Genomic DNA, 14996 nt, shown 5'->3' with positions numbered 1-14996 from the left:
TTTCACTGTCACTCGGTATCGACTCTTCGCGTACTTCTTCGCTTTCCGTATGGCTGTAAGGCCCTCGCGTACTTCTTCTTTACTGTCTGGCTGTAAGGCCCTCGCGTACTTCTTCTTGACTGTCTGGCTGTACGGCCCTCGCGTACTTCTCCTTGACTGTCCTTGTGTGGCACTTCCGACCGTCTGATCGCACGCCCGTGTCCGGGCAGAGCGCCTCGCGCCCGTACTCTGCGCTTGCGCGTATGACCTACGCGTGTTTAACTGACTGACTGTCCCGAGCCGCGCCGGCGCCGTCCCTTATATCGGCTGCGGGAATCCCGTTATTTCCCGTTTTGCACACGGCTCGCTCGGGCACAAGGTCCAAACACGTCCCGTTAGTTCACGGTGCGTCCTCTTTGTGCCTGTCCAAAGTCCGCACCGTTACCGTATGACCTCTACGCCCTTGGCGGGTTCGAGTCCAAGGTCCAGCGCGGTACCGTTAATTCACGGTCTCTCCGCTTTGCCGGGGTCCAAGGTCCATTATTTACCGTTCGACCTGACCGCCCTTGGCTCCTCTCGCATTCCAGCCGTCTTCGCTGTTGCTATGCCGATCTCCTACACCCGGATTTGTGGGGAGTTTTAAGACTCCTCACACTTTATCTGCATATGTTGCTCCGCGGGATATAATTCATATCTAATGCATTTTTGTTGTTTTAATTTCACTTAAACAGTTCGCATTTTAATCGAAAAGTGTATGTATAAATGTATGTATATAAACTAAGTAGGTATTTTAACCATAGCTAAGAATGCCTTGATTGGCATTTCTCATATTAGATGTTAATGACTTAAAAGAAAATAGCAAGCGAATAAATCAAATTCACTTCGACATTAAAACGATTTCAGGATTTTACCTTAGTTTATGAGTTTGCCAGACAAACACGTCATTCAATTGTTGTAAATTTTTGACATTTCATTGAAATTGAAATGCAACCAGAGTTATGACTCGCCGGCGGTTAACCAATATTTACTCTCAATTAATAGACTCGGCCACAAAACTCATATGGATAGCTCTGCGTTTGGTTGGCAGCTACCGATCAAAATATTGCCCATGGAAATGCATACAAATGCCTTGTTGCCGCAGTGAAAATCATTGCCGACTGCATTCTGCAGAAAACCATCAGCCAGAGTTGTGAATACAGGGAGTTGGGAAATGCGGGGAGATGGAAAAGCAGGGTGCGGTGACTAGTGTAAGCAAGGCAAGCCGAGGGAAAATATTTTCAATTTCCATTGCAAAAGTATGAGCAGATGAGGCGATGGGGGAGTTCGGGGAGTTGGGAGCCAGGGAATTGCTGTGTTCTTCCCCAGTATTATGAAAATTAAATTTTTCATTTCAGTGCATCGGTTGCCTGCTGCCAATGAATGGATTTGAAAAGACTGCAGCCCTGACGGATGGGCTGCATTGAGTACACTAGTTTGCAGATAATTCTCCCTTAAATAGGACATTTTATCTTTATTTTGCGATTTAGAATCACAGTTTTCAGTTATCTACCATTTGTAGATATGTAAGTTTCATTCCATGTATCTTTAATAACATTTTATATATATCCCTTTGCACCAAAGTTAGATCTTATGTTTTGTATGCCAGTGCAAGTGCCTAGTTCAGAATCAGGACTCCCAATTGGTAAATATTCAATAACCATATCCATGACCAGGAGATGAAAGCGTTAGATCGCTGGAAGATTATGTTGTATCTGTTGGTCTGTCTGAATGTATCCTTGTGGCCTGGTAATGAAAATTCAATTTAACATTCGAATAAGTTCACAGAGCACCCAAGTTTCGTTGGCTTAAAGATTCCGTTCGGTGTATTGAGTTCTTTTAGGAACAACTTGCTTGCAATGTTTTCAGTGGTAGGCAGGTATTAGAATTCGAATTTTCAGCAATGTAATTATGGACTTTTTAAAGGTGAATATAGGTACAACAGGTTAGGGGCGCCAAAAACCAATCCCTACTCAGCATACGTAAAAAATTACATTTTAAAGCGGAAATCGAAAATACAAGCATAACTTGGCTTAAATCGTATATCTGGATCTAGAAATCATATGGGCTTAGAACACCTTTTGAAATCCGATAGCCGGTTTTCATTTCACAATGGTTGCTCTTCTCGTGTTTGCTCACGGGTCAGGTCCAGTCGAATGCCTCTTCTCATTGTAAATTGCATTTACGTTTGTGGGGGAAGTGGATTGAGTTGCCCCTGGAATCGAATTATACCCATAATGAGGCGCACTCCGGTGTAACCATTGAGCTTTTGCTAATTGCTCGAAGGCTTTTCATGTCGCTTTCCATTCGACTTACGCATACAAATGACTGCGTGAGTGGCACTTTAAGAAATTGGATTTTCATCGGGTGTAGTTATGGCCACGCCCCTTTTGCCGCCCCAATTCCGTTATTCCGTTTTCCTGCGGGCGGCGGAACTTTTACGGTCCAGCATAAGCTGCGCAGTCTATCCGCTCGCAATGTTTACTAATGAAACTGTTTGTGATTTGCATTTTAATTTATGCAGAAAATACAAAAATATATTTAATATGTGCCAGAGCTCGATGCTCCAATTGAAATTCAAAGGAAGCCAACAATTTTTAATGTTCGCCGCTTTGGTATTTTACGACTACGACGATGGCGGCGATGTCTGCTAAACTGAATTGATAATTAACAGGGCAAATGCGCGTGTAATTAGCATTCAGAGGGGCAATGTTCTACAAGGACATTTGCCAGAGAAGACAGAACTTAATAGGGGATTGGTTGAAATTTAAGGCATATCCCCTGCGGTGGGGAAGTATTAGTTGTTCTGAATTTATTTTGTATAATTAGAGCTTTAAAAAGTCTGAAATGATAATTTGTAAATTATGCATAGCTCCCAAATTTAAAGACCTTTTGGGGTTTTAATAAAACAAAATCAAATAATCATAAGCTGTCAGCTTGGCATACCCGGCTGTCTCAGGGATATTTTCCTATATTTTTTTTTGAGGATGCCTCAGTAAAAATGCGAAATCCCCCGAAATCTGTAACCGCCTCTGACATTCGCAAATCCAGGCAAGCAGCCAGCGACGGCTAACAATGCTTATGTATTTATTTGCATTTATGCCCCGTCTAGGGGCTGCAATGCCCCCCAAGCCGAGCCGCCAAGCCGCCAAGCCCCCAAATCCCCTGAACCCCTCAAAAGCTCCTCCAATTGCGGGTGGGGGGCCATTGTCTAATCCGTAATCCCCAACGAGTCGGGCTGTCAGTCAGCTACAAAGTCACTCACTGGATGCGCCTGAGCGTAAACTTAATATGCTCCAATGCACCGCATTTTCCAACAGAGGGCTAAAATAGAGTTTTGCAATCCTGCAACTCGCTCTGCAGCTGCAGTAAAAGCGTGGCTTATTGCCATTTCTATTGTTATTGTTAATAATTTGCCGCCTTTGTTTGCAGAAATTACCATGCTGTCAAGCTGGCTGAGGGTTGGTGAAGGAGTTGCTCCATGTTTCCAATTTGCCGCTGACTTGGTTCGAAGTTAATTAAGTTGCCGGGAACCTTTGTAATTTCACTGATTCCAAAAACAATTGGCCTTGAAAACTCTGATGCAGGATCTATTGTTTGTCGATCAACTGCACTTCGATTTATTCGTCTCAGTCGAATTACCATTGACTACACTCAAGAAGCATTTAATTCAATTTTCCGTTCTTTTTTAGAATGTTTGACTATGCAAATTCGATTCGCACCTAGCGTCCAAACTGTCATTCTATTTGCATTAATTAAGCTTTATTTAAATGCCAAATTCCTGTTTTAATGAAGTATCCGGCCGGTGATTGTTATATCGGATTTATTGGTTCAACTTTGCTATTTCAGCTATTTAATTGGAATCATATTTTTGGACAACATCGTTTGTAAACTGGAGCCTTTTCCCCTTAACTGCACTTAAGAAATAGTCACTAAATTCATAAAATCACAATATTTATACAATAATAAAGAACAATGGTTCAGAAGATAATCTTTTAATTTTAACGGTTAACAGTTTGAATGAGAGTTCAGGTGTGAAGAGTGGCATTTCATTAAATAATTAGCTTTCAGACCTTAAGATGGAACTGTGCCCCGGAATTTTCAGTGTGCATCAATTATGCTACAGAGCATTTGCCAACTTGTCCAGCTGGAAATGCAGGAGCAACTGAAGTTGCAGTTGAAACTTTTTGGCCATCCAACTAATTGTCAAGTGGAGAGTCAATTCCAACGGCATGCCACATAAGTCACCGAGAAACCCACTAAAAAAATGGAAAGGCACCACACGAAATTCTGCCCAGAAGAGGAAATGCAGTTGCAAGCCGTGTGGTTGCATTTGTTGACTGATTTCCAAAATGCCAGAAAACGCACCAGAGTGCGCAAGATCGATGCCAACGGGTGGTGGGTGGCTGTGGGTGGATTTGGATAGTTTTGGGTATATTAGGGTGGCTGGAGCACTGGTGGTTTGGTGGCTACGCAGCTGCACGCAGCCGACAATAGAAATTGGCAAGGGACATCCACTGACTGAGTGAGCGAGCGAGGCATTTGGCAATAGCAATAGCATTTGGCCAAAGTGCCCGAGTCGGTATCCTATATATATGTATACAAATTACAGATAACAAAATACTGGAAACATTATACTTAATCTTTGAAGAACTTTAACTTTATCGAGCATTAAAGGTTGTCATTATAAACAGATGCAAAAAATGTGTGTCATATTATCCGCTAAGATTTATATAATTATTTAATGAAGTCCATGATTATAATAAATCATTGTGTATGTGTTCATATTATTGTTGTTAGTTATTTAAATATACTAAATAGTTTATATTTGAAAGCTGATAATGCAACACCCACCAATTTCTAATACTTGCTTAATTTTTATAAAATTTTCTCTCTGTGCACTCCATATACCCTATATCCTGTCTCCTGAGCCTGCTGCAGTGCGTTTTCCCTTTGACAATATGCTCAACATGATGCTCCAAAAACTGTAAACTATGCGCCAACACACACACACACACGTACACGCTCGTATTATGCACGTGGGAATTGTTGCTCAGTGTGTGTGTGAGTCTGCGAGAGAGTTGCAAAAATAACGTTGACAACTTTTTCGTCGTTGGCGGGGGGCTCGGGGGGAGTGGTCGACAAGGGTGGAGATGGCGGAGGGGGAGTGGTCCTGTAGCACTGGGGGTGCGATGAATGCGGCTGTGGTTATTTATGGCAATTAAAGGACTAATGATGTCCCAGCGCAGCTAGCCGGTACATGATGCTGCCAAAGCTGTTCCTGTCCCCACTTTCGGATCACCCCTTCTGCGAAAAATGTCCTGCCGCAAGTTACAGCGACCGAAAAGTTTTAGTGGCTGTCAATGAGCAGCACTGTGTATACCCTTTCTACTATGAATATATAATAGCAAAATTACAAAATTTGATTATTAAAGAATGTCCTTTGAAAAATTAAATATTTTAAATATGTTGTTTGTTCATAAATCATTTACTTTACCTTGAGAGTGACGAGCTGCTTTACTATTATTATAATTATTTGTGTTGGAAACATTTCTTTATTTTAAACTAATAATATAATATAAATTAATTGTAGCACTTTTTAATGTATTTATGCAATTTGCGATAACGAGTATATAATGCATTAATTCTTCTTAAAATTAAGTTTAACAAATTGCAGTTTTAATTTGAGTACTCTAGTTTCTGCGCATTTTTATTATTTTTATTCTTTTGTTTTGTTATACTTTGCGTCGGTTTTACTAGATAAATTTGGCAACAATTTGCGGGGCCGAAGCGAAAGTTGCTTAAAATTCAATTAATTTGTGTGTGTTGTGCAATGAAAAATGTGATGTTCAGCAACTTTTTGTGCGTGCCAGACGCGACGTCATTTTGCGGACGCTCCAGAAGTTGGCTCCTGGTCCCTGTCACATTGGCAGAGGGCTAATGAAGGAGGAGCACTGCCAGCGACTCGAACTGTTTTTGGGCTAATTTGGCCAGCGGCTGGAACTCCAGTAGCTGCATTTGCAGATAACCAAGGCAACCGAAGAAAAGTTGTCCGAATGGAGGAAGGGCAAACGACAACCAAGCGGAGACAAGAGAAATTTCATTTGTGTGGCCTGTAATTAGATTCCAATTTCGACAGGAAAGTCTCTAAGCCCACTGCAACGAAAAGCTCCTCCCGCAGCAGGGTGTAATTCATAACTGAAACATATCTTTCCCTAAAAATAAGTTAATATTCGACGTAGCTTCCAAAAATAAATATTACAATATTAAATAGTTCTTCCGAGCCAAGGGACTTACACACTTGGCCATAGTTCTGGCCAAAGCTGATTAAATTATCAATCCGCTCGAAGCAGGCCGAGTGGCAAATCATCTGCCCGGTCATCACAACAATATGGATAGCTCTGATAAGTACTGATAGACCACACAGAGCGAAAATGTTAGTAACAAATATATTATTCAAACGGTAAATTACTAAATAGTATTATAAATTACATTTTCATTTAAACAACTCATTATTTTTAGAGAGTGCTATGGAGATGGTCCTGCTACATACCAGGTTTTAATTAATTTGTTAAATAATTTATTTGCAATACTAAGTATTTAAATCTTTATAGGCATTGGCATGCTGCAGACCTGCTCCCTCTTTATCGCCAGTGAAGGATTGCACTGAAAGGGGTATTGGGGTATAGTGCTGGGTGCATCTCATGACTGCACGCTCGGATGCTCATTTTAAATTGACTTCAAACGCTGCTGCGTGACGGGCAGCATGGACACGGAGTCCGCAGGATGCCGGGCAGGATGCCAGGCCACCAGGAGAGGACCGGAGGACTGCAGGCACGCACGCATTCTGATGGCATGACGAACGTGGCGAACGTGGCCCAAAACCTGGCCAAGAGATCTGGCCAGCAATATGGTTAACGACGGACGCTTGGGCCTTTAATTGTGCCACATCATTTATGAGCGTGGGGCCCAGACAGATGAAGTGGATTTGGATGGAGTTCAGTGAATTGAATGCACCCTTGAATGGTGAAACGATTTGTTGTGATTATCTGAGGCGATACACTTTCAAAATGAATATAGCGCTCATAATGTGAGTCAACAAATATTACTACAATTTAATACAAAGTTCTGCCTCTTAATTTTGTCTTTCACAACTGTCTCAGGTTGTAGCTGATTAGTTTTTTAAACAAACTTTAATTTATGTTAAAATACCAATGATTTCCTTAAGTGTTAAATTTTATCCCTATATATACGAACTAATTGATTTCGAGAAAGTATTGGAAATTATAAGAGAAGTCTCTGGAACAGCTGAATGCCCGAAAAAGGGAAATAAAATGAAATTAAATCTTGGCGCAAGAACCTTCAGCAACAACATAGTGTGAAAAGTGAAGGATGCGGCAGGATGTGAAAACGTGGGTAGTGGCCTTGGAGGGCATGAGGGGAGGCAGTGGGGTATGGGTACTTGGTAAAAGTGTGCAAGAAATGGCAAACTTTTTGATGCTTCAAAAAACTCATTAAAAAGGATTTGACACGTGAAGTGCGAAAACTTTCTATTTTTATATTATTTCCCTTTTACATTTTTATGGCAACGTGTGAGGAATTCGCCAACCCCAACCCCCACCCCATTCCCTTTTCCCTCGCCCATTCTCCTTTTCATGTTCACATGAGTGTGTGTTTGATGTGTGTTGATTGCCGGTGCCTATCAAACTGTGGGTGTGTGAGTGTGAGTGTCGTCTCCGTCGTCGTCGCTCGTTAGAATTTGCGGATTGAATTTCAATGGCGATTGATGACGGCTGCATGTGTGTGTGCACTGCGAATAAAGAGTATTATTGATTTTAATATCGCAAGTATCTACTAGTCTTTCAAATTATTCAGCCTAATACCTAAAATAGTTACTTCACTTACATACAAATTCTAGCTATTAGTAATTACTAAAAAATATATAACTATAGTGCGTACGATTTCGCACGAATTTCGTAAATTTTGTATTTATACAAATTTAACTGCCATTGGTTTTTCTCAGTGCATGTGATTGTGCGGTTGCTTGTGTGCAGGTATTAGCCGGCACAGCTTGTTGAGGGCACAGAAACAACTTTGGCAGGAACTCAGACACCGAAACGCGACTCCGATCCGAGTTTCCTGGCTCATTTTATGATAATGTTCAAACCTGGCGTTAATGAGCTCTTAAGCTTAAATAAGAAACGTGATTTAGTTACTAAGTAAACTAGGAAATAAACGCCAGCAAACTGGGAGAAAGAGACAGAGAGGAAAGAGCGTGCAAGAGAGAAAGTCTTCGCTTAATTTGAAAAGTTTGACAACGCAACCACACACAGCATCCTATCACACAAAAGAAAATCCACCAAAATATATCCCACATTGCACACTAGGTGTAATAAGCACAACTATCAAATCGTGGACTGCTCTTGGCATCCGCATCCCAACTTTTTGCATGCAAAATCCTGCCAATTAATGGCCGAGCTCAACAGCCAAATGAAAAAAGTTTACGGATGCGTGTGCATTGAATGTCCGTCATCAGGTTTGATCATTCTTGACAGTTTTAATAATTTCCAGTCATTCAAAACCAACTAATCAAAACTCACATGGTGTCGGGAATAGACCCAAAGCATACTCGGGTCCAGACGAGTTGACAGTATGGCTGGGACTAAGTTTAAACCACAACATGTGTCGTATTCTGGACGAATTTTAAATGCCCTGACGATGTAAAATACTTAATAAAATTTTAACCACCTTTATTAGTATATGCTTGAACAAGTTTTCTATTGGGTCCTTAAAGAATTAAAGCATTGATTTGAATGAGGCGAACGCAAACCATATAAACATTCTTTAAAACCCCATTTATAGGGAGCAGAAACAACCCTTTTCATGAATAACTCAATTCAACTCAGTTCGGCTTATGAAATTTATGTAAATCTGTTGGAAATTGAAATATGCAGATGCTCATTTCGAAAATTAGGACAAAGGCCAAGCCCGTTCGACCAACGAAATGTATTAAAATGTATTTCGCATTTTATTAAATTTGCCAACATTATAAATTCTGTGGTGCCTCGGCACTGTCAAGCTCACTGGCGACCCAACTTAAATTAAGTAATAAGTTTTATACGCCTTGACCTCAAGGGTTCATACCACACACACACACCTACTCACCCACACACTTTTGCGCAAAGATACAAAGCTGAATATGTATTGACACACTCCTGGCAGACTTTTGCCTTTTGTGGTCCAAAGGTCGGGAGCGTGTGAAAAGCAGACAAGCAGATTTTCTTATTAAAATTATACAGATCTTACGGTCTGAAGTGGGGAAGGCATTTAGGGTTAATTTCGGCACCAGTCCCAAACCGACACAAGGCACAAAAGTTAATGTGATTAATGTTTACTTAATGAAATGAAGTTATCAAGTTGATTTTATCAATTTACACACAGGCGTCGCCACAGACAAAGACCCAAAATTCTCGAGGGCCTGTCAAAACTGGCGCCGGTGTGATGAAGGTGCTCCTCCATGTTTAGGATTAGGTGAGAGTCGTTCTCGCTTTTGATGAAAAAGGGAAGGGGGATGGAGCTTACTCTATGCACTGCGAATAAGTGTAAGAAAGAAGGGATTATTCTTTTCAAAATATATAAAATTAAATAAAACCTAATCAAATATAATTTAAATATATGCAATAAATACCGTGAAGCTATACGAATTATTTGTAAAATATTTAATTTTATCCCAGTGGAAGTTTCTGGTGAAGTTTAACTTTGTTGGGTTGAAAGGGATATTAGTAAAATGTGGTTGACAACTGCCTGCTCTAGTGTTAGTCAGGCAAATATTTGCAACAGTCTGTGGAAGATCTTGGCTTTCGGATGGGTAAAGTTGGATGTGGCAATCAGTGGACGTGGCAAAGGGAATTCCGTGGCAACAAGTTCAATTAAATCCCAGTCTCTGTCGAATTTGCGTCTTTCGTTAATCAATGCGTTTAACGTTTTCAATCAAGAAACTGGCAAAAAGGCAAAGGCAGGCGAGTGATTGAAGGGGATGTGAGTGGAGGGCAAGTCAGTCAGTCAGGGAGACAGCTCAAATTCAGTTAAGCATTTCACTTATTTGCATATAAATTGATTAAAAAGAAAATACACGCCAGACACTCGCACACAGTCACAGAGTTTTGAGTGTGTCAACATGGCAAAATGGCAAAAAGGACGAAAGGGTCCTGGTCTTCTTCTCGCCGCTTTCGCTCTGTCGCCGTCTCTTTCGCATGTCAGGCTATCTCCCTCGCTCAACTGGCGCTCTTCCTCTTTGGCAATTTCTGACACTTCAAATGCGTATGATTGTTTTCCTTTTGATCAGCGAATTGTGAAGTGATTCACTGATTGAGTTCAGGCTCAGATGATGCGTTGACAACATCAATGCACACACTCTCTCGTTGAAGCCCCACCCACTTTCCACAGCCCCTTTCACACACCCACACGCTCAGACGGACAGTCAGTCGGCTGGGGAAATGTGTGGAAAAGGTGGAAAACCTTTAGGTCATTTCCACTGGCCACTCGCTTGCCTCCCTTCCTGCTGAAAAGCTTTCTCAAGAGCACGGACAGGAGAAAAGTTGGTACTCTTAGTAAAAGCTTATCAAAAATAGATTTCCACTAGTGAAAATTCATTTTTTTGTATTAATGAATAAAATTTTCCTTATTTTTAAGGACACAAGGCAAGTTCTTGACCCAATTTCAACTTGTATATTATAAGTGGTATTATTTGTTGTGGTTTCTTTGACAAAAAAGGGACAAGTTCAAAGGCTCGATATGAGTCACCTTGTCCCATTCATTTTCGCAGTGTGTTGTGGTACACCCCGAGCTGTTGCCTAGTTCCACTTACTTTTGGGGCCTTTATTATTTTAGTTACTAGAACAAGCGGGCTGAATTTAGTTGAGTTCCAATTCGTTAGGCGGCATGTTCTTGAGGGAGATTCGCACGAAGGGCTGGAGCCTCAAGGTTATTATAAATAAATCAATTATCAACAATAAACGTCGACATTACTCTGCTAACCATGCTAAGTACCGGTTTAAAGGGTTTATTCGAGTGCATATTACGTATACGCAGTGTTAGCCGCCGGCAGTGATTCATGCCTAATTATTGGGGCCGCACTAAACAAACACGGTGGTCGAAGTGAAAATATTGTGCTGTCACGTTTGCTTGGCTTATTTTCCATAATGGTCGTATGACATGGCAGAGCTCCCAGGGGCGTGTGCATATTATAAGACGTGTACCGGCTAAACTGGGTCCAATTGCTACTTAGTTCAAGGCGATTCTTTAAATTACGTTTCATGTCCACCGGAATTGTAACAAAAACAAATGTCAACCCAAAGAAGTAACTTGAACTACCACAATATTTTGCTTTTGCACCAAATGTTGTAATCGATTTATCAAGTTTGCTTCACAAATTTTTTAGGGTGGTGCATTAGATTTTAAGAAATTACAGTTAGCAACAACAAAATCAAAGCAAGCAAAATAAACAAAAATGTAATCATAAAATGAAGTAACATATTTCTTATTAATTTGATACAAAATAGTTATTTGAAAGAGAGAGGGTTATTAGTTAAATAAATTTTAATTGTTGCGAGTCAAAGCCCAGAGGCAGAATTAATAACTTAACTTTTAACTCAAAGGCACAACATTATTATACCCTGATATTTTTGAAGGCCAGTAATCGAAACCAATGCTTGTTTAACTTTGACCTTTCTGTTTTGGTTGCCCTGCAACTCCAATTAAATCAAACCAAATAAATGGCAAACTCGTGGACACTTTGAATTGCATACTTTCAGGTGCACTCGTTTTTTTTATCTAGATCAATTTTACAGGCCACATTCACTGCGTTTGAATATTTGTTTTCTGTCGGCTCGTGTTGGCTGAAAGTAAACATTTGGACAGGGCAGTCACGAAATTGGTATGTAGGCACTGGGAACTAGCCACTTTTTAATTGAAATAAAATGTTTAGAGCCCCAGATATATTCCACTAGCAGTGTTGGCCATCTGTAGCCCAATAGAGATAACCGAAATCTTTATGCACTTGTAGACATTTCTAATATATTAGTTATACATATGTATGCATATAATAGGCACACATGTTCAATTATTAGAAAAAATTCATTTTTGTTCAACATAATAATATTTTAAATATATTTATGATTTGTTATTTTGAAATAAAGCTGCCAACACTGGCAAAAGCAAGCGAGTTATTAGGCGGATGAGTCAGGTGAGCTGGCAATTCAGTGGGTTTTCTGTCTGGGGCGAACTGTCTGCTCTACATGAGCGTAAATGCTTTTTAGTAACTAGTTTTCCCCCGCCACAAAAGCCGGCAAAGCTCATATTTCATTTCCACTCGTTCCACGGTGCTCCCCATATCAGTGCCTCTCACTCTGGCTCCCCATCTCCGTATCGGGCCATCTCGTTCTTTACGAGCGACTGGCTGTTTATTCATTGCCGCCGCTTTATTTTTCGCTTTCAGTTTGCATTTCAAAGCCGCCAGAGTAACAAGTATCTTGCAGTTATCCATTCAGTTGGGCGCCTATAAAAAACAAGCCTCCATCAAATTTTGTTTAAAACTAGTGAAAAGGTCTATTCACGAATAAAAACATGGAGGTATGTTGGGGTTGGCTTTTTTACTCTCGCATTTCCTTTCTATTTGTGGGGCTAAACTCTTGGTCGGCGACCTTCACCTTGGGTTCCAATCTGGAAGAGTGCGCAAGGGCTTTCTACGAAATTAAAAATCTGCACCACTTTCGTTACACCTCTTCAGCTGATTATATACTCCCCTTGCCTAGTGACGAAATTCACTTAATTGAAGGCAAGTCGCTTTAAAAGTGTGACGAAACATTTGTAGAGCGTCTTGAGAAAAATCAGCTGAGGCGAAGCGAATGATTCACTGCGGTTCAAGGGATCTTTTGTTTTTATATTGCTTGTGTTTGCACAGTGGCTTTAATTACTTGAACCATAAATGGATATTTTTGTTAGACACTTTTTAAATGTTTTCGCGTTAATAAAAGTACTTGGAATAGCCATAAGAGTTGTTAAGAAAATAATTAGATACAATGGCTTTGATTCACTCATATTTATTTGCCTTGGCTGAGATAAAAATACACACTGAAATAATTTAGATATCGAAGTACATATGCAAAAGAATCATAAAATAAGGTCGGGATAAAATGCTTTAGTAAACTAACTATATATATATAGTTGAAAAAAGCTATTATTTGTATTGTTGTTTAAGATATTTTAAATTTGTTTTCGTTCAAGTATTGCTACCTTATATTGCCACTACATACCACTTATTACTCATGGGTAATTTTCCGTAATTATACGCCTACATTAGAAAGTAAAAGAGAAGAGTATTCAATGCCACAGGTGTTCAAGTTTACTGGAATCGAAATAAATCAATAAAAATTTTGGTAACGAAAGTAGGCATTGTGAAAACTCTCTGATAACTACTTCAAATTTAATTAAACGTGTACATACATATAAATTCTAAAAATGCCTAAATCAAAGTCCCCGAACAGCGACCTCTACACCCTGGAGGCCAACCTGGCGAGTCAAGCGCTCCGGGAACTGACAGATGGCGAGGACAAGGACCCCATCACCAAGCTGCGATTGCTGTGCCTCAGCCGCGGAGCAACAGGCATTCTGGGGCTGGGCAGGTATGATTGCCTTATTGCATTTTAACGACATTTCAATCGGACCTGCGATGGATTATGCAATAGTAACAGTTTAACTTTCGATTATTCATGGCAGGGCCTTCCGGGCGATGGACGACGATGGTAGCAAGGCTCTAAACGAGGTGGAGTTCATCACCGGCATTAGGGACACCGGATTGGATGTATCAGAGGAGGAGATCAAGCAGATGTTTGCCACGTGAGTGAGAGCAGTTCTTTTAACTATATGAGATTCAGAAATATTAAATTTCCCTCTCTTTAGATTCGATGAGGATGGTAGTGGATCGATCAACATGACCGAGTTCCTTCTTAAATTAAGGGTAAGATGCAGAAATATAACTTATTTTTGCATATGCCAACGGATACAATTCAATCGTCATGTATTCATCTTGCTTTCATAAACTAATTACATAAGTCAGTTCTTATCTATCATTTAATTACTTATGGAAATATACCCTGTCCGCAGCCCCCCATGCCGCAGAGCAGATTGAATATTATTGACCAGGCCTTTAACAAAATGGATCGCGATGATGATGGAGTAATTACCATTCAAGATCTTAAGAATGTGTATTCTGTAAAAGAACATCCCAAGTATCAGACCGGAGAGAAGTCCGAGGATGAAATTCTTACCGACTTTTTGCACAATTTTGAGGGAGGTCGAGGTAACCTGGATGGAAAGGTGAGTCTTAAAGATTGTTTCTGCATATAAACAACTTAAAATATCATGTACCTCAGATAACACGTGAGGAGTTTGTCAACTACTATGCCACCATTAGTGCCTCAATTGACAATGATATGTACTTCGATCTGATGATGCGACGGGCCTACGTCATGTAAATAATGCACAAATCTCACCAAAACTCCAGCACTCGACTGTAATCTCAATCACTTTACTTGCCTAGAATTTAGTCCCGCTCATGTCCTATTTATACACCATTGAGAAAATAAATAAAACGTCTGGTTGCAATTAAATAAATCTCAATGTGAACTCCATGTGGGCAAAGTTCCAATTGCAAAGAAATAAAGTATATCTGCTCATAATTCGAATTTGAAATACTTGACGGAGTTTTGGGATTCAATGGATTTAAGGTTTTCAGAACTTAACATTCGTTAGCTGTGAGCATGTGAAGTGTTTGTCAAATATGCAGAATAACAAGTTACAAGTTTTCTCTAAACATTTGTTCGTAGTTTACTTGGATTTAAAGCCCGGCTGGGTGGATACACAGAGAAAAATAATTTGAATATGTTCTTATTACAGGAATATACAAGTCTAAGAGATTAATG

The 14996-nt window shown here is 40.2% G+C and overlaps 1 protein-coding gene across 2 annotated transcripts; it reads left to right on the top strand.

Moving 5' to 3' along the window:
- The first annotated feature begins 12502 nt into the window (after positions 1-12502).
- On the top strand, positions 12503-14766 carry LOC6536878 (calcyphosin-like protein). Of its 2 annotated transcripts, XM_015192494.3 has the most exons (6): positions 12503-12645; positions 13549-13697; positions 13792-13911; positions 13975-14032; positions 14179-14391; positions 14448-14766. In XM_015192494.3, exons 1-6 carry the CDS (start codon positions 12640-12642, stop codon positions 14547-14549), a joined length of 648 nt encoding a protein of 215 aa, XP_015047980.1. In that variant the 5' UTR covers positions 12503-12639; the 3' UTR covers positions 14550-14766. The 2 variants fall into 2 exon arrangements, with proteins under 2 accessions (XP_015047980.1, XP_002097447.2); XM_002097411.4 differs by lacking the exon at positions 12503-12645 and having other exon boundaries at positions 13478-13697.
- Positions 14767-14996: the final 230 nt, after the last annotated feature.

Source organism: Drosophila yakuba, chromosome 3R (genome assembly GCF_016746365.2).
Source record: "Drosophila yakuba strain Tai18E2 chromosome 3R, Prin_Dyak_Tai18E2_2.1, whole genome shotgun sequence".
In the NCBI taxonomy this organism is placed as follows: Eukaryota; Metazoa; Arthropoda; class Insecta; order Diptera; family Drosophilidae; genus Drosophila; species Drosophila yakuba.
This window is presented reverse-complemented; position numbering and strand designations above follow the sequence as displayed.